The sequence below is a fragment of the Miniopterus natalensis genome, chromosome 2, assembly GCF_054644295.1.
Source record: "Miniopterus natalensis isolate mMinNat1 chromosome 2, mMinNat1.hap1, whole genome shotgun sequence".
In the NCBI taxonomy this organism is placed as follows: Eukaryota; Metazoa; Chordata; class Mammalia; order Chiroptera; family Miniopteridae; genus Miniopterus; species Miniopterus natalensis.
In genome coordinates this window covers 24,924,326-24,943,765 of record NC_142082.1, presented here as the reverse complement: position 1 = coordinate 24,943,765, position 19,440 = coordinate 24,924,326, and the positions used below count along the sequence as shown (strand labels likewise).

General features: G+C 42.6%; 1 protein-coding gene across 2 annotated transcripts in view; it reads right to left on the bottom strand.

Annotated features, from left to right (window-relative positions):
- The window catches only part of PSD3 (pleckstrin and Sec7 domain containing 3), a 338,824-nt gene that overhangs the window by 8,327 nt on the left and 311,057 nt on the right, over positions 1-19,440 (bottom strand). For both annotated transcript variants that reach the window (XM_087814210.1, XM_087814211.1), the window contains one exon: positions 15,378-15,521. In XM_087814210.1, coding sequence (XP_087670336.1) covers positions 15,378-15,521 — 144 coding nt within the window. The remainder of the gene's footprint in view (positions 1-15,377; positions 15,522-19,440) is intronic.

The following is a 19,440-nucleotide window of genomic DNA, read 5'->3' as shown; positions in this document are numbered from 1 at the left end:
CTGAGGGATTCATTTGTTTAGATGAGAAACAAAGATAGAATTTTAGCTCTGGTTTGTCCTGCATTCTGAAGGGATGCCCACTTGGGATTATTGGCCATTAGATGGAGGAGCCATGCTTCCTGAACGCTCGGGCACTAGAAGGGTGTGCCCTGGAGGAGCTGTAGGCCTGGATTTTGGGCCACTGGATGGATCTTAATGGCTCCATGGTGTCTGTACTCCCTTGAACTTCCTCACATGACCTGGACTTGGCCCTGGCTTCCTTCGGTGGTTCACTCTCTTTCCTAGTCCCTGTAACTCTACAAAGACTCAACTGGAGGAATCAGCCCACGGTGGCTCGACCCTCCAGTCTCCTACAAGACCACAGCACATTTTAGAAGCTGTCTGGGTTTCCTGCCAAACTTCAAATCATTTGCTGATACTTTTCTCATTCTATAAATTTTTCTTCATCAATGGTTTGTTGAGTATCCACGACATTTTAAGCAGCTCCCGATTCTCTTGTCTCTGGGCGTCTTTTTGTAAGAATAACCGAGAAGAACAACAGAGCAGAGAATTTTTACTTCTCTAACTCTAACTGGTGCTTTTTTTTAAGATTTAAAGTTTCTATCTGAGTTGCTATTTGGAACTATTATATATATTGCAAATTATAGAACGGTCTCAGATTCTCGATTTGATAGATTCTAGTCAAAATAAGCCTTTCACTGTACCGCTTCGACACATGAAGGATTTACAGGCCTAAAGTGTTTTATTTCTAAACAAAAGAACATGTCAGTTATAAACTGTCCCAACAAAGGCAAGCAAATTCTGTTATAACTATAAATCTTTCAGGCGTTTTTCTAGTTAAATTGAGATTTTGTGTATCTCAGTTTTAAGTCAGTAATTAGGAAGTTGAAACTACTGGAAGCTACTCTTTCAAGTTGCTGTGTTCAAAGTGGGGAAAAGCTTCTAGTCCTCACGCTTGTTCTGGGTTTGGTCTATGTGGGGCGCCAAGCTTTGGCTGGTGATGAAGATAACATTTATGGAATGCCCACATGCTCACTTCAGGTCATTAACACAATAATCACATACAATCAATACACTATTATCCCTCTCTTAAAGGAATTAGTTTGCAAAGATGTGAAGCTGGGATTTGAACTCAGGAAACCTGACTCCAGAACCCATGTTCTCACACGATATTTCCTCTCTGGAGATGAAAATACACACATGAACGCATGTGCTAGGATGACTACTCTGACAGACGCTGTTGGTTTGGCCAATCAAAAGCCATTCTCAGTCCCCTCCACCTACATCCCTCCCCCTGCAAAGGTTGATAAAGCCCAGATACCTACTTTCCCAGCCCCTCTGTGGCTAAGATGGATCATGTGATATTCTAGCCGATGAGATACAAGAACATGTCTATTGAGAGGCTTCTGGGAAAGCGGCTGTGCCTTCGGACAGGAGGGACAAGGGACAGGCTCCGGAGGAGGGGCCACCGGCGCCAGCTCCTCCCTCTCACTCCTTCCCTGCCGTGGAGGTGATTCCCTGAGCTGCACCCCGTGAGCCGGGGCAGCGGGGTGAAGGCTGAAGGACCACAAGCAGGGCCTGAGGAAAGTGGGAAGGCCGAAGGGGGCTGGGCTCCTGACGACACACTGAGCTGGATCCAACCCGAGCCTCCCTAGTCCCTCTGGATAGCTCTTGTAAGTACGAATAATAAATATCCTTGAGGGGTAAGCCACTGTTCACGGCAGCTGAAAGCATTGCTAAAGGATACATGTCCTAATTTTAATAAAGAAATAACCAAGGAGCCCGGCCGGGCGTGGCTCAGCAGTTGAGCCTCAACCTAGATCCAGGCGATTGGGGTTCGAGTCCCGGTCGGGGCACATGCCCGGGTTGCAGGCTTGATCAATGACTCTCTCATCATTGATGTTTCTCTCTCTCTCTCCCTCTCCTGTCCTCTCTCTGAAATCAATAAAGATATATTAAAAAAAAAGAAAGAAATAACAAAGGAAAATAATAAAATATTAAGTTTATCTCAGAAAAGCTCCACAAATTATTGATGGAGATTATCCACTCTAGGCTGTACTTTGGCCACATAATAAATATCAAATCAATGGCTCCTTTATTATTTCCAGTAATAGCTTTGTATCAAGTGCTGTAACTCTGGATGCCAGAGTGCAGTCCTCTCAGCCCTTCCCTAGGAGCCCACAACATGTAGGACACCTGAGAGGCTCTGAGTGAATCAAAACACTGAGAGTTCTGCACCAGTCTGTGGAGCCAGCTAACGATCAGGATTCTAGTATTGAGAGAACAGGCTAGAGGTACTTCTAAAACCCCGAGTATGGAACTTTGACAATAAAAACTTTGCTCCTCGATGCTTCTCATCTTCAATATCCCGCATCCATTCTGTTCGCAACTGTCCCTCTACCTTCAGAGTACACCCAGAATCACACCATTTCTCCCCAGCTCCACCGCTTCTGGTTTGGACCAACCACCATCGTCTTGTGCCTGGTTTGTTATGGTGGCCGCCTAACTGGTCTCCCTCTTTGCGCCCCGCCACCCATGCGCTCTTCCCAAGAGAGAATTGTCGACTGAAATGGAAGTTGGAGGGCGCCATCGCTGCTCCAATCGCTCATCCTTAAAAATCCTTACGAGGGCTAGAAAACCCTAATCCGTCCCAACCCTCTTCCGCTTCTCTGGTCTAATCTCAGTGCTCTCCAGGGCTCACCACGGGCCAGCATCTCTCTTCCTGGCTGTCCCTGAACACAGGAGACACTCTGGCTCCTAGGACCTTGGGTGCTTGCTGTTCTCTCTGCGCCCAAAGCACTTCCCCCAGGAATCCACAGGGCTTACTCCCTCCCTTCTTTTACCTCTTTCGGTCTTGACTCAAATGTCACCTGTATATTGAGGCCTTCCCTGGCCATTTACATCTAAAATTGTCATACCTACTTGTATTGCTGTTCACTGCTTTATTTTTCTCCTTAGCACTTCTTACCATCAGCCTTATATTTATTTAAAAAATCCTGTTTATCTTCCCCCAGCCAATACTAGAATGCAATTGCATGAGGGTAGGGGCTTTGGTTATATTCCCAGCATAACAAACACATAGAACACACTAAATAAACATTGGTTGAATGTATGAATGAAAAAATAAAATTTCTCCTATCTAGTGAAAAATATATTTCAAACTCTCAATATGGCAAATTCTAGAAAAATAAAAATAATGGGGATATAGACACATAGAAGTAGATGCCTGATGAGTTCCTAAGTCAGTAACCCCTGGGACACACTTAATCTTCGGTGCACAGCCATTCCCATGTTCCCCACAAAATCACCAAGGTGTGACCCTGTGTGGCAGTACTGGGGCTCATGAGCCACCACTCAGAGAAGTCTGTCCGTGTCGTCCCACGCCCACGCCCACATCCACCTGAGTGCGCACAGCAAACCCTGCACAGCTGCACTGACGGGCCGGCGGCTGTGCTTACGACCAGGCTCTCTCTCTACAGAGAAAAAAAGTAGTTTATGTTATACTCTTGAGGGTCTTAAAACAGACACACATGTTCTGAGTATCTCTTATGTAGCAGTAAATGAAGACCAAATTTTATTATCCATGTTCAGCTTAAAAATCAAGAGAAACTGGGCCTCTGTATATGGACTATGTTGGGTCTTCATTTGGATAGTTACTACATCTCACTCATACATGAAGAGCAGCCTCTAAATTTACCTTGCAGCAAAAGCATCCATTAAAAAGATAAAGATTTGCCAACGGTTATTTCTATTTGAATTCCTCTGAGTGATAATTTACATGTAATGTATCAGGATCACCATAAATACTTTAACACTAACCTAAAATCCTAGGCTCCCTGGGTCGGAGGCTAGTAGCCGCATCAGTATTAATACAGAAAGGAACCTGTAGCTGACATTAACAAATAAACAATAACAATATCAAAGTTTTATACTTTTTTTCTGACAATAGTATTCATGGCCAGAAGGAAGAAAGGGAAGAATAAAAACCCCTGAATGTTTTAATTAATATAATTTCATACCACAAAGTAATCACTACGTAAGAATTAATGCAGTTCCAGACAGGACTGAAAATGTGATAGGATGTAAAACATGAGTCTGTGACATGCTTGTGACAGTGAAAAGAATAGCCCTGGGGTCAGGTGGTCTGGTGTGGACATTGCCACCAACTAGTAAGTACGGCATCGATTCATTTTCCTGAATCATCACTCAGTCTTCACTGCGAGGAGCCCTTCCAGGTATGTCTTTGATTAAGAAGGGCAAAGAGGGTTTGAGAGTAAGCTGTGCCTCAGGGACAATTTGCTGCCTTTGGTCAGGTTATTAAAGATTTTGTCTTAGCCTCTGCTGATTCATTCTCAGATCAGTTCTAAAAAATGTCAGAACTGCAGGCCCAGCATCCGTCCTTAGGAATTCTCCAACAGTGTGAATAGATTTCTAACAGCATAAGCACATAATCTAATTCCACTATCAGAAAAAACCCCTGAGGTGGGATTTTACCAAATCTCAACCCAGCAGCCACTCCCTGCAGATAAGGATCTGAATACTGTTTTCGTGGTTTGGTCCTTTCAGCAAACCCTCTCTCTTAATTTCCTCCTTAAGATTTGTTCTTTTCATGAAGCCTTCTGTGGCCAAGAGCCAAAGACAATTCAAATGTTTAATGGCTTCTTTATCTACTAAAATAAAGTCCTTTCTTCCCTCTGTAATCTCCTTACCTTTTTTTTTTATTGTATCAATTTATTAAGTTGGTCTTCAATTACTTGTAAAAATACTCAAGTATGTAGAAAACCATATCCCTGTTCACTAGCAGCAATGCCTACCAGGGAGGAACAAAAAATACCACGTCCAAGGCCAAGCAAGCCGCTGCTTAAGGTAAATGTTAATTGTCTGCTTAAGAAAAAAATCACACTTATTGATGTATTTGAAAAGAAATGTAATCATATCCACATATAAATTTGCATGCATCCGACTGAGCAGTTTCTTTTCTCTTGAGCCCAGCATATCATTTTTTATTTTATTTAATAGAACATCATCTCCTTTTGACCTCTGATATGAATATGACAGTAACAACCTGAATGGAAATAAAACTGCGCAGGCACTTGTAACCGAGTACTGCCATTTGCATTCAGACCTCACAGCTCTAACAATCAAATCCTGAATACATTTCCTCCTGACATTTTCCTTTCTCACCGGGGCAGGTAAAAGGCCATCTTAAAATGAAACCAGAAGAAACTAATAATGTCATGTACATAGCAAACCACGTTTTGCTCCTAGATCCTCTATACTGGAAAACAAAGAAAAGAAACAAAACAAAAAATAAAAACAAGCAGACGAAACAGGAAGGTGCTCTTGAAGTAACTGCTTATTTAAATAAAGACTGTTTGCATTCGTTGGCGGATGATGGCAGAATTGATTTGCATGGACTTTCTCCTTGATCAGCTGGCTCACCCACCAATACCAGCTAATTTATGACAATAATTACATTCAAAACAGAGCTTTCTGTAAGTTCTTATCTGAAAATTTTAGATATGAGCTCCCTAAGGAAAATTTTAGATACTGTTTTCGTGGTTTGGTCCTTTCAGCAAACCCTCTCTCTTAATTCCCTCCTTAAGATTTGTTCTTTTCATGAAGTCTTCTGTGGGCAAGAGCTAAAGACAATTCAAATGTTTAATGGCTTCTTTATGTACTAAAATAAAGTCCTTTCTTCCCTCTGTAATCTCCTTACCTTTTTTTTCTTTATTGTATCAGTTAATTAAGTTGGTCTTCAATTACTTATAAAAATATTTCTCAAGTATGTAGAAATACTTCTCAAGTATGCTACTTCCATCTCAGGCGTGAGCATGCAGAGGTAACCCACTGCCTAAATACAGCAAATATACACATTTTTTGGTTGGCATGTTTTGTATCTGTGGCTTTCTGGGAAATCCTTAGGAAGTGTGGATTCAATGCCTTTGTTTCTATCGCTTGGCTCTGTTACTCTCTAAATAAATTTTGTGATTTCAATGAAAAACACTTTAAAATAAAAAGCTTACTTCTTATAATACAAGCAGGAGAGGTTAAAAAGCTGTGGTGCAGAGAAAAAGGACTGGGTTTGTAGGAAATGTCTTGGGCGCCTCAGTGTGCCATTCTGCTGCTCCTGCTCCTATGGCACCCTGTCTTTGCCAGAGGCCAACTCAGGCCAACTCCACTGCCCCAGAGAGAAAACAGAGCTCAAAGGCCACCGAACGACCTTCCCCGCCTCCTGGTCCTGTACTGCCCTCCTCAGGGCCCACCTGGGCACAGGACTTGGGTTAAGGAGAGTCTTCCTGATTCCCGCTGAGAACTAATTTTGAAAACACTGCTATGTCTCACTCTTTTGTTTCTCCGGCTCTCAAAACTCTTTCTATAAACCCAGTCTGTATTAGTATCCCGATTCTTTTCTTTTAAAAAAGTAAACCCAAATTATGAATTTAAAAGTCCACAAAGCTCACTTAGAAAAGATACACATTTTGTTTTCTAGGTGGAAAATTCAAGAAATGAATTTTCCAGTTCCAATCCACCAACTGGAGCTCTGGCTACGCCAGTTCCTGACGGCCCCACCCAGCTTGGCCATGTGGGAGGGTTTTGACAATAGCTGAGTATAAAAAATTCACTTAAAAAACCAAATCACTCTGACTGAATTACTGGTATTTAAAAAAAAAAACTGACGTCAAGTAAAATGGAAAAAAAAAAGTCCTTTGAAACACAGGGATATGAAGTTAAGTTTCTATATACCCAGAAGAGTAATTTGAGCTAGAGAAACACTACTTATCTGGACAAAAGGCTAACTTTTAGCTCTTGTAGGACAAAAGTTTGTCTCTCACTAAATTTTTCCTTAGGGAGCTCATGTCTAAAACAAAATTTTAGGTTGTTATGACATTTTTATACAAGTCATGCTCTTACTATTTCAGTTCATATTTTGTTTATACTTCTGATTATACTGGGATTCTCTAAGTCCTACGAATGGCCCCAGAGGCACCTTTCCTGTGGCAGCTCATCTGTCACAGGCTCATAGCTCCAGAAAGGCCAAGGGCAGGCATGAGGGGATACAGTCAGTCTTTCCAGGACATTTTTCAAGTAGGATTTCAGGAGGTTTGAAGGACCTTTGCTGTAAGCTACCTTCCTCAAGGGTCTCCCCTGACCTTTCATCCCCAATATGTATTAATTGTTTTTGAGCTTGAAGCACTTTTACACCTTCTGTATTCCCAGTTCAAACACCCCTTCCCGTGGGAAGTCTCATAGGCTACAATCTTACCGGGTCTGTGTCAGTGTTGTCCTGTGTGGTAAAGGATCTTCCAACCAGTGGAGTCAAAACACTGAACAGCCAGACCTTACTCCCTCCAGGCCTCGGGCTCCACATGGGCAGAATGAGGGGATGCAGCCACCTTCAGCTGTAAACTTTCCAGGATTCTCTAAGAAGGTGAGAGCGACTTGGAAGCAAGATATAAGGAAGAAGACACACTACTGATCTTTGGGAGGGAATGGTGAACCACGGAGTTGGAAGAGGGCACTGAAAGGACATAGCCATGATTTACCTATTTTATAATGTTGTCAAAGGTCAGAGCAAGTCCGGGAAGAAAGCTACTATGAAAGTACCCTGCACGTTCCTTAGGGTGTGTGGTCAGTACTGTGTCTTCTTCCATATATCTTGCTTCCAAATGTGTGCCTAGGGAGGAGCACAAGTAGACAAGCTGTCGAATGCTCCTGCAAGAAGTCTACATGACACAAGCGGAACCGACGTCTACGCTTCCAATGAACGCTGCGCTGAGTGTTCTTACAGCAAACATTGCTTGGCTTGCATATGGGTTTTTTATGGGTCTAACATTTTCAGAGAAAATATTTTTGAAAACATTTTAAGTTTTCATTGTAAGTCTGTTGAGTAATTCTGAAGTAGATATACCCAAGGAACCTCAATAGTCTGCTCCCCACAAAAAACCTCTTCATCTCAGATCAGGTACTTAAGTAAACATGTTTTTATTTATTTATTTATTTTTAAAACTCTTACATCAAAAGCATGCAGATTCTTCTAGAAAACAGTAAGAAGAAATCTAATGTGGTTTAGAGAGAGATCAAGTACTCTGGGTAAAAATAAAAAAAACAAAAACAAAAAAACAAAAAGCATACCCCTTTCATTGTTCTGATTCCAGAGTTGGTCCAGGAAAGGATTGGGCAGCAGCCATCAGCAAACAGACGGGGTGGGTCACTTACCAGAAAGTATGAGGTAACTGGGAAGGAGACTATTTACACTGTTTACCTGGGAACTTTCTCCATGAGGGAAATGTATTTCGTTTTCTCCTATCTCACAAGTCACTGAGAGGAAAAAGCTACGAGGCTACAGGTGAGCATATCACTCACACCAGGTAGGCCTCCTCTTCATTGCATCGCTACCCAGAAATAATCATCAAAATATTAAACAACTGGGACACATAGGCGCTGAATCAGAGTGGAACCATCTGCAAACCACTGTAAGCCTTGTATAGGTACGTCACACCTGCACACCGTATCTGCTTGGCTTCTGTCTGTCACAGTAAGCACGGAGCCTGAACCCACGGTGCTATCAGGCCTCTTGGTCCCCGACGGGCCTTTAAGCAGACTGCATGGTCTGCACACGGGCTGGCCAACGCAGCAGCCACGAGCCCCATGTGGCTGCGGAGCACGGGAAGTGTGGCCGGTCTGCAATGAGATGTGCCGCGAGTGCAAAGCGTATGCTACATTTGGAGGCGTGCAGTAGTAGGGAAAGATGAACGTAAAACAGCTTAATACCTCATACTGATTACCTGTTGGAATAATATTCTGGATATGTTGTATTAAATTTCAATGTCTTATTACAATTAATTCCACCAGTTTTCTTTAAGTTTTTACATGTAGCTACAGGTACTAGAAAATTTAAAATTATGCATGTCGTTTGCATTATATCTCTAGGGGATAGAGCTGGTCTAGATCCCCTGACATCCCCAAACTGAAACATTCTCGTTCTGTGTTTAACACTCTTAGGGTGAGAGTGAGTTACTCTAATACACTAATGGGTGTTAATAGGTCACTCTCCTCAAAAGTACGTATAGAGTTGAAAGGGGCCTTACAGGTTAGTTCACCCAGTCCCATCTCATTTTGAGACCCAAGAAACTGAGGCCCAGAGAGGACAGACATGTAATAAACACATCAAGGATAAGATGAAAAAGTCCACCTACCTCCAGTTGAGTCATTCCCCAATTTTACTCACTTATTACTCAAGTATTTGCCCTTTGCCTGCCGACAATACCTTAACTCGAAGCAGTGACCCTTGTCACAGAGGACACTGCAGGCACGAGGAGGAAGTTAGGGACAGGGAATCGTTTCAAGTCACATGGCTCGCTGTTTATTCTGTCTTCTGGGATATGGCCCTAGTCCTTTCCAATCACTTATTTAAAATGCGATTCAAAGGGTCCTGTTGCCAAGCTTCTCCTTTCAAAAGCACATGTCATCGTTTACAGATTAAAGTTCAGAGCGTCTTAGCCCTCTCTCATCACGTCACACCAAACACAACTCCATGTCGCAAGGCGAGGATTATGTCCCTATTATAATCGGACTCGAGCTCAGGCAACTGCTGACCTTATGCCTCTAGCTTTTGACTCATAATTATACTACTTAGCATTCTGCTAAAAAAATTCTTAAATTTCCCCAAGAATTCTATCAACCTGCGGTATCTTAGCTTCTCGATCCGGACACACAATGACCTCTGTGATGTCTTCTATAAGGGGGATGGCACTGGGTTCCCGGCTGGACTCCGCTGCTAAGACTGAGACTTGCTACTAACCTTCTTTAAGTAAGTTAATGGAATTTCTCCCTCGCTTCCGCCAGGGAGAAAAAGGGTAATAACTGCTATCTTTGTACTTTTATGATCAAGGCCACTTATAAATGAATAGCTAGATGATTTTGTTTCAGAAGCGGATTTGCCTTGTGACAGGTGGCTTTGTATTGAGATATAAGCCCCTGCACAGCTCCAGCGAGAGGAAAAGTGGTCCATGGTGTGAAAATCACTTATCTGCTGTGGACAGATGAAAAATGAGCAATCTGAGGAGAAAGGGCTAAGATCCAACCAGAGAACTTGTTCAAAAAGAAATACACCAGACCACCCACCCACCCAGCAACAAACAACCCAACAATAAAACGGAGGACGTACGGCTAGAAATGTGTATTATGTTCACTTCTAGATATGAGCTGTTTTGAGTTTCCCTAATGACGCTGCATGGAACGTGCTCTTCTCAAATACATTAAGTTTGAGGGAATCATGACATTTTACATGCCGCCAAAAATTAGAAATTCAGAAAAAGATGTACCATGCCTCAAGAATGTCCTAGATTTTCTAGATTTAAAATATTCAGCCCCAAGACATCTACATGTTTTGTTATAGTGGACATTGACTGTTTCTAAAATTGAGTTTCCTCGCCGTGTGGTTGGTGTAGTCCTAAGTGTCTTAGGCCATAATAAGCATATTCTACTTCAGGCTGCAATTCGGGAGGGGACACTCGCCTGAACTCTAGTGCATTAAGCCAAGGGAACTTTATTCTGCATCTGAGCCAACAGGGAAGTGAACTGTTTTTTCCTGCTGGATTGGAACCTGCAAACACAAATACCTGGAAGTGTCCAATTTCTAACCATGAAGGGACAGTATTTCCAAAGCCCACATGCAAAGACCTAAGACAAAGAACATACACAACTGGCTTAGCCTCTGCACCAGCGATGGGAAGGCAAATGCTTTCGGGGCCAGGCCAACAACACACCGTGAAACCTCACCCGACGTGATGTAATATGGAGGGTGGGCAGGAGACTGCTGCCTTCCCTAGGTGTGTTCAGATTACAATGAAAACAAACACAGCACTGTGCTGGCCAAAAACCTGCTGACATTTGGTCTGCCGAACTACCTAAAATTCAGCGGCATTGTGTTGGCCACCAGGTTTTCACCCAGCTCTACAATGAACCTTGGGAGCCTCTATTAACTTGACCCTCAGTGATCCCTTTTCAGTAAATGTTTTACAGCACACTCAGCATTTTCAAAATTAAAGTATGTACAGTACATTGCTTTTCTAGACATAATGCTATTGCACACTTAATAGACTACAGCATAGTGTAAACATAACTTTTACATGCACTGAGAAGCCAAAAAATTCGTGTGACTCCCTTTACTGTGACATTTGCTTTATTGCAGAGCTCTGGAACAGAACCTCTGATATCTCTGAGGTACTCATGTTTCATCTCCAGTCACGTCTTTAATAGGTTTGGGCTGCTACACAGTCTCCCTTTCCCTACTCAGGTCCAAGAATTAATTACTTAAGTTGTTATTTTCATAACTAGTTAGTTTATTAATATTAATAATAGGAAGAGTGCAAAGGGGAGGCCAGACATTATAAGCATGGACATCTGGGCAGCTTCACCAAGAAGCTACAGCTTCACACTCCCCAGGGAACCACCTGTCCATTCCCTGCAGATCAGTGGGGGAACGGCTGGGACAAAGGGGGAGATGGGCGCATGCACAGTGAAGTCAAGAAAAAGATCATTGGCTAGGGAGTGGACCCCAATGCAAGCCCATGAAAATTTGGGAAGCTGATTAGTTATTTTGAATAAGCTTCTGGTTCCTCCCAAACTTGAGAATACATAATCCCAGGTGAACAAAGAAGCCTTCCCTTCTTGCGCTCTCTTGCTCCATGATGTGCACTCACCTGCCATGTGGTCTTAAGTAGCCACATGGCGTATGGCCATGAGGACCCCACACGCAATGGACTAGAGCTAGAAACAAAAGCTAAGCTAGCCAGATGCTGGCCTGGACTGGACTTTAATATGGAGCAGAAATTCTGGGCAGTGGCCTTAATTCCAGCCCTTGAAGACAGATCTAATCTTGAAGACAAGATTAGACTTTTTCCTTGGTGGGCTGGACAGCGATGGGACCTTGGAGAGAAACCCCCTTAATTTTACATCATCAGTAAAGCTTTCCATAGAACCCCATCCTCCCGTGGGGGCCTCAGGAAATTATTTTCCTCCAGGTATCCCAAGAACTCCACTTCCACCGATAACAAAGCCACTGAGAACATCTTAAATGTTAAACAAAAACCACCCTGGAGTAAACACTATCTTCACTTTCTCACTGCTGTTCTTTTTAAAGCTAAAGAGACATATAGCCAAATCTCTGGGGCCAACTACAGTGCCATCATGGGGACTTCTTTAATGGGGCTGCCTCTCTTAGAGCCCAGGAGTTTCCCAGAGTTTTTATATCCCATACAAACCATCCATCCACCCCACATCTTGATACATTTCCAAATGCACCAGAAGCATGGAGATCAATTCAAACATTTTGAAGTGAAATTGGAACTGAATAAAGTAGAAATATGTTAATGTAAAGAAATGAGGCTATTTCTGATTTATTTTTAGAAATTGGGAAATGATGGTGTGTTTAATGTAGACTTGTGATGCCTAATAACTCCTTCAAAAGTGAGATTAGGTTCCAGGTGAACGCTTCTTAAAAAGCAACAGCCACAGGCTGGGGGCACCAATTCAGTCAGAAACAAAACCACCCCCTTAATTAACAGTCAACAAGGAGAGACACATAGAGGAATGCCTTTCACCAGTGTAGCCTATTGCTGCCTTTTGAATCTCCAACAGGCTCAAGCTAAGAAAGATCGAAGTCTCCTGGCTCTCTGCAGACCTTTTGTAGACTTACAAATAAAGCCTGAACCTACCTATTTACCAGAATTTCTAACTATTTACTGACAGGGTTTGGAGAATTTCTTTTCTTTTTATTTTGTGTGCTTTCTTTTGGAGAATTTCTAAGGGATTGAAAGAGCTGTGAATTTGGCCTCCATGAAGAACTGTTTGTACTCAAAGCAACTTAGGAGATAAACAAGTGAAATGCAAAAAGTTAGGAGCAACTCCCAGTGTTATTACTAACAGCTTAATGTTCTAACAAAATAATAGCATTTTCCTTACCAAGATGTGAAAACTCTAAGAACTGCTCTGAAAGCCCAGGGTGGCCCTGACTTTGGGAATAAGTGACAGCTAATTCCTGCCTGTGATTTTTCCTTGGTGACTGGGCACAGGCAGACTAAAGCTCCCCTGCTGTGACTGCCCAGGGGGTCCTCACTGAACTGCAGTCACTGCTGTGCCCTCCCTGTCCCTCAGGTTTGTTTTCAGGGGAGCTACTCCGTGTTCTCATGGAACACCTTTGAGTGATGTTATCTTTTACATACAGTAATACAATCCCATTCCTTCATTCCACATATATGCACTGAGCACTCATTCCATGTTCTAGAAGCTGAGGCTAAAGCAGTGAATAAAGGACATACAGTGGTAAATACCTCTTACACCCCTATCTAGGAATGAAGTGACCTGCTGATGTTGCTTACAATGCAGAGAGCTTAATGCCATGCAAAGGATCCCCACCAGTAAACACAGGTCAAAATCGTGGCTGAAATAGCAAAGGGGACCCCCACAAGATGCACTACACTTCACTTTCATGTGAGTGAAAAATAATGATGCATTTTTAAAAAACAGTTACTTTTACAAAATCCTTTTTAGATAACATCTGTAAAGTGAGGTGCCCTCTACCTTCCTGGTAAACACAGGCTCATGCTGCCTGACAGACAATCCAACATGCCTGATATACTAGCACAGGAGTCTGATTTTAATAAGCTGAGGGCCCTTGGAATGCAATCTTCAGGCTCCTTGAGGCAACAATTTGATGAATGTAAGACCTGTCCCCATAAAGCCTGTCTACATCCGTGTCAGGAGATGAAAATGCTGGCTCTGGCTGGGACACCTGGTTGGAGAGGGGCACTACAGGAGATGTAAAAGCAGGATGTGCTTCTAGCAGTGGCAACCTTTCCCTGGTCTCGCCACCCTTCCCACCTCCTGGGGACAAGCTCTCAGCCTTCAGTCAGGGGAGCCAAGCAAGGTGTTGAGGGCTAGGAGCCAGGGACTGAGGTGTTGGTAAATTTAATTAGCATGTGTGAAGCTAAAAGAGCCTAGCTGAAAGCCATTCTAGAAGCGTGAAGAATTATGATTGCTTTTTGAGAACTCCCATCTCCCAGGAATGAACAAGCCCAGGGAAAGATTTGCTGCTTAGTTTTTTTGTTTGTTTTTAGAAAATATTTGTTCAAGTCTTCTGTTGGTAAGGCATCCAGTTTGTGCTAACAGACTTTTACCTTTACTAAAAGAATTTATTTTCGTCTGCCCGGAGTAAGGACTTGCCTGGCCGTGAAGAAAGCTAGTACAGGGATCTATGGTGGATCAAGTGCCACATTTTATAATAAACATTTTATAACTAGGGAAGAGACTTTAACGCTTCCATGAAATCCTGTTCAATTCAACAGCAAGCACAGAGAAAAGGTTAGACATGAATTAGAGGTCCCTGTACTCCAAAGGCTCACAGCCTTGGGCAGGGGAGATGTTATGGGATCCACTATAGATACAAAGTGAAATAACTTGAACATAAAGCCAGCTGTGGTAGGACTATTACAGAGTAAACCCAACTCGTAAGCTTAGAGCAGGCTTTTCACAGGAGGGATTTGGGCTGCATCTTGAAGATGAGGGGAAGAGCACTTAGGGCAGAAGAAAGGAGTTGAACAATAGCATGAAAGTGTGTCTGGAGAGAGTGGGCAGAAACATGACTAACAAAGGCTGTTGGGGAAAGATCGATGCTGTGGAAAGACAGAAGGAACCCAGCTCCTCTCAGACGAAGGACTGGGACTTTGAAATCACAAACAAGTGTTGGCAAGAATGTGGAGAAAAGGGAACCCTTGTGCACTGTTGGTGGGATTGTAAATTGGTGCAGCCACTATGGAAAACAGTATGGAGGTTCCTAAGAAAGTTAAAAATAGAATTACCATATAACCCAGCAATCCCCCCCTGGGTATTTATCTGAAGAAACGGGAAACGCTAATTTGGAAAGACATGCATCCCCATGTTCACTGCACCGTTATCAACAATCGCCAAGGTATGAAAGTAACCTAAGCGTCCACCAGGAGATGAGCGGACAGAGAGGGCGTGGTACAGATGCCCTGGAATATTACTACTCTCTTGGAAGAGACACAGAAACTAGACAGCAGCTGCCCACCCCAGCACATCTGTCTGCCGCTGGTGTTTTTTCTCATAGCGGCCATTCCGACCAGGCAGGAGGCGTGCTTTCAAGCACACAATCTGACAGTTATCTTTGATGCTGAAACAGAATCATAAACATAATGGGCCACCATGACAGAGACCATGCCTGGAGCTCCCAGGTTAGAGCAGGGACAAGGCACACTTCCCACAGCTACAGTAACTGTAAGAAAACCCTGCCTCATGGGAAGATCATAAAATAACTCAGGTGCCGGCTTTCATTACACCCGGGCCCAGCCTACCTCAAACTCCAGGTAGTGGTCTTTCAGTTTGTACTCATCTATCTCCTTGGCTTTCACTTTCTTGTCCGGGGGGTACGAGCGGTGCTCGGCCAGCTCGGTGGTAATCTGCTTCAGTTTACTTTCGTGAGATTTCAGCTGTTCCTCCTGCAGGGAACAGTAAGCTAGTTAATGTCCGAAAAGAAATCAATAAACAAGTGTAGAGTACTTTTTAAAATCCCTTATGATGAACGACTTTAATTCACTGAAGCGGGCCAGTGTGCCTCGGCTGCTGCACTCACCAACGCTCTCAAGCCTTCCACGTGCACCTTTGGAAACGGAGCCAGCCTCCCTTCCTTTATAAAAAGCAGAGTAGCCCGGCCGGTGTGGCTCAGTGGTTGAGTGCCCAGCCTCCAGGCCCCATCACAAAGCCAAATGCTCTCAGAGCCCTTCCTCAGGGGTAAGTGTCCCAGGGCTGAGACAAAGCCACCTACCATATGCCAACAGGCAAGGCGCCCGCTGAACTGCTAGGCACCTCTCCTGAGAGCCGCACAATTTGGCTTCTCCACTTTAGGACCACTCAGCAGTGCTGCTAGTTTCTCTGTCTGTCACACTGACCAAATAAGCTATCAGACACTATTCTAAAAAATGTAGCAATTGATGCTTTTTTCCTCCAAAGTAGTACAGGTTCTGACTTCCTTCAACTTTATTGACTCAAAGTACTCACTCAGTTAAAATGTACCGACAGAGTGATGACTGCCTGAATGGTGTTATCACAGGCATCATGCACCAATGCAACATGGCTGGTCCTGTGTCAAAGAATTTCCACTCTAGGGGGACCATTTATATCACCTTAGCAATGCGCTACCTAACAAGAGACACTATCAAACCCTCTGGCAGCATTTTAAAACACGAAACAAAGAGATTGGAATTCTCTTGCATGTCTAAAATTGCACGACTGCTTTGCTTACTATTCCACTTTCACATGTAATTGTCCAAATTCTTGTTGAGTATAAATTTTACATGTACAATAAGAAATGGGTGAAAGCAAATGAAGGGGAGCTGATTATACATAATTTCAAAATACAAACATTTTATTTTAGATGAGTAGATTAAAAAGACTACCAAAAAGGAATAATTCTGGACACTAATTAGGATTATATAACATCAATGTAAATTAAAAATAAGATATTCAAAAATTATGAGAGTCACATGTAATATACTCGGGATTTGTTATAATGCACATCCTGAAAGCCAAACAAGGGGGAAAAAAAATCCAAGTCTACAGCCATCAAAATAGAAGACAACAATGAAAACTTTTTAAAAATCAGAGTCGCCTGGCCGGCGTGGCTCAGTGGCTGAGTGTCGACCCATGAACCAGGAGATTGTGGTTAGATTCCTGGTCAGGGCACATGCCCGGGTTTCGAGCTCGATCCCCAGTAGGGGGCCTGCAGGAGGCACCCGATCAGTGACTCATCATTGATGTTTCTCCCTCTCCCTCTCCCTCTCCCTCTCCCTCTCCCTCTCCCTCTCCCTCTCCCTCTCCCTCTCCCTCTCCCTTCCTCTCTCTGAAGTCAATAAAAACGTTTTTTAAAAAAAAATAATAGAAAACAGAGTACATGATTGAAAAGGGAACAACAGAAGTGAAAGTAATAAGCAGAGTGAATCAAAGAGGACAAGACTCATTATTAAATACCAACTCACTAAAACGAAGCATCTAACGAAGCTCCAGAGAAGTAGAGGAGGAAAAAAGAAAGCTGTGTTGAGATTTTAGAAAGGGGTCTACGTCTCCAAGCCTGTCCTTTGTACACTGATAACACTGAACACAAATGAAAAATGCCTCAGGTAGCTTTTATTCACAACTTCTCATCCATCTTTCTCTTTCTTTCTCCAAGGAGACCATACCATATTAAGGACTGAACGTTTGTGGCCCTCAAAAATTCATATGTTGAAGCCTAGTGTGGCTACATTTGTAGACGGGGCTTCTAAGGAAGTAATTTAGGTTAAATGAGGTCATAAAGGCAGGGCCCTGATGCAATAGGATTAGTGTCCTTGTAAGAGGAGACACCAAGACCACACACTCTCTGGGTGCAGACACCAAAGAAAGGCCATGTGAGGGCATAGAACAAAGGGAGGCCACCTGCAACCCACAGAGGGAGATCCCTCACCAGGCCCCAACCCTGCAGCCACCTTGATCTGGGACTTCCAGGCTCCAGAACTGTGACCAAAAAAAGAAAAAAATTCTGTCATTTAAGCCACTCAGTCTGTGGTATTTTGTTCTGGCAGCCAGAGATGACTAAGAAGAATATATTAATAGCTACCTTCTTTCAAAGTAATTTTCCTTTGTATATTTACTGCAACATGTAAATTATTTAATAGAATTTTTGGCAAAAGATATTTTGAAAAATAAAAATGTGAGTTATCTTTTCTGTTTAATAAAGTGTTTCAGGTATAAAAAGTCATACTGAATGATATATGAAAACCATTCATGTATCTAACACCCAGTTTAACAAAATTTTATAAAAACAGTGGAAATTTCCTGTATTTATCTGCTCATCTTATTTCTTTTCTATGCTATTCTTATACCATAAAAATAGAGACTCTGTTCTACAGGTTTTTATGCTTAATAAGCTTCCCCTTGTAACCTGTTTTTCCCACTCAACATGTTTTTGAAATTTGTTCACATATAATCTCTAGTTCCTTCCTCTTAACCACTGTGTAGTATTCCACTGTAGGGTGCACTACAATTCCAATGAGGGACAGTTAGGTTGAGTCCAGGTTTCTTTGGGCCTTTGGAAGCAATACTGCATTGATCATGTTGCTTAATGAACACGAGCAAGAACTCTCCTATAGTACAATCACCAAGAGGTGGAATTTCTCGATCTCAGGATACGCACAACTTTAAGATGACTCTGTGTTCCAGTTGTACCCACTAGCTTACATTTTCACAGTGGGCTTGAACGTTCCCATTGCTCTATATTCTTGTCAAAATTTTTTATCACACTTGCCAAACTTTTGCTGATTTCACAGGCATGCAGTGGTCAGCCATATAGTCTGAATTCACATTTTCCCAGTCACAGGGGGATGAACTCGCTTTCATGCGTGCACTGGGCTCCCTCTTCTGTGCACCGGCTGCTACACATTGGGCCCTTTCCTGCTGGGCCCAGATTTGTAAAGCATAGTGACTCATAGTTTAAGACAAAGAATTCTTTTCTTTTTCAGTTAATAAAATGATTAGAATCCAGATACTAGCTTTCATTTCAAATAAGATTTTACATAATTTGTTAAAAGAATTTACAAAGTTCTCGGTAGTTTCAGACTTTGCCTCTGTGTAAATCTTCTGTTAAATGTTTGCCCTTTCGGAAAACTTCAGATCCGGGCTCCTTCCTCTTGAATATTCAAATGCCTCTTTCTGTTGAGTAAATCCCAATTTCTACTCATTTTAATGACGGATATATGCCAGGACAACACTATGCAAAGCATATTATATTTGTCACTTTCCTACCAAAACCACAGTTTACTAGGATTTATTCACTGTTATTAAGCTATGGTTTATAACCCTGACTATTTCTATAGCAGCATAAAGGGTTAGTCATTTGGGCTATATTTTTACGGAGAAACTAGATGAAGGAATGTTGGAATTCAGTGTGCAATGGTTACCTCCTATTTCACTGCCTTCATGAGCAACAATCAAGGAAAATAAACTCAAAATAAAAGCATTCTAAAATCGCATTTCTTAATCTGTCCATTTTGACCAGTGAAATAAAAATACCATGTGGCTCTCTTATGGGCACAGACAGGTAGACCATGCCAACTGTTCCAATGCTGTAACCCCACGGTAGAGGAAATACACAGACTGATGGGGAAACGAAGGAGAAAAGCAGGGCCATGGAGACGTGTTGCATTCTCAGGGTTGGAACAATTAAATTTTAATAGACTTGATGGAGAAAGACAAAGTAGGAGCCCTACTGTTTGTCTCCCTTTTGTCTCTGCTCTGACAGTTCACCAGGGGAGCAAATACACTGTTCTTCTGAGACAATACTAACAAAAGGGACTTCAGAGAAGGCAGAGAAATACATCTGACCAA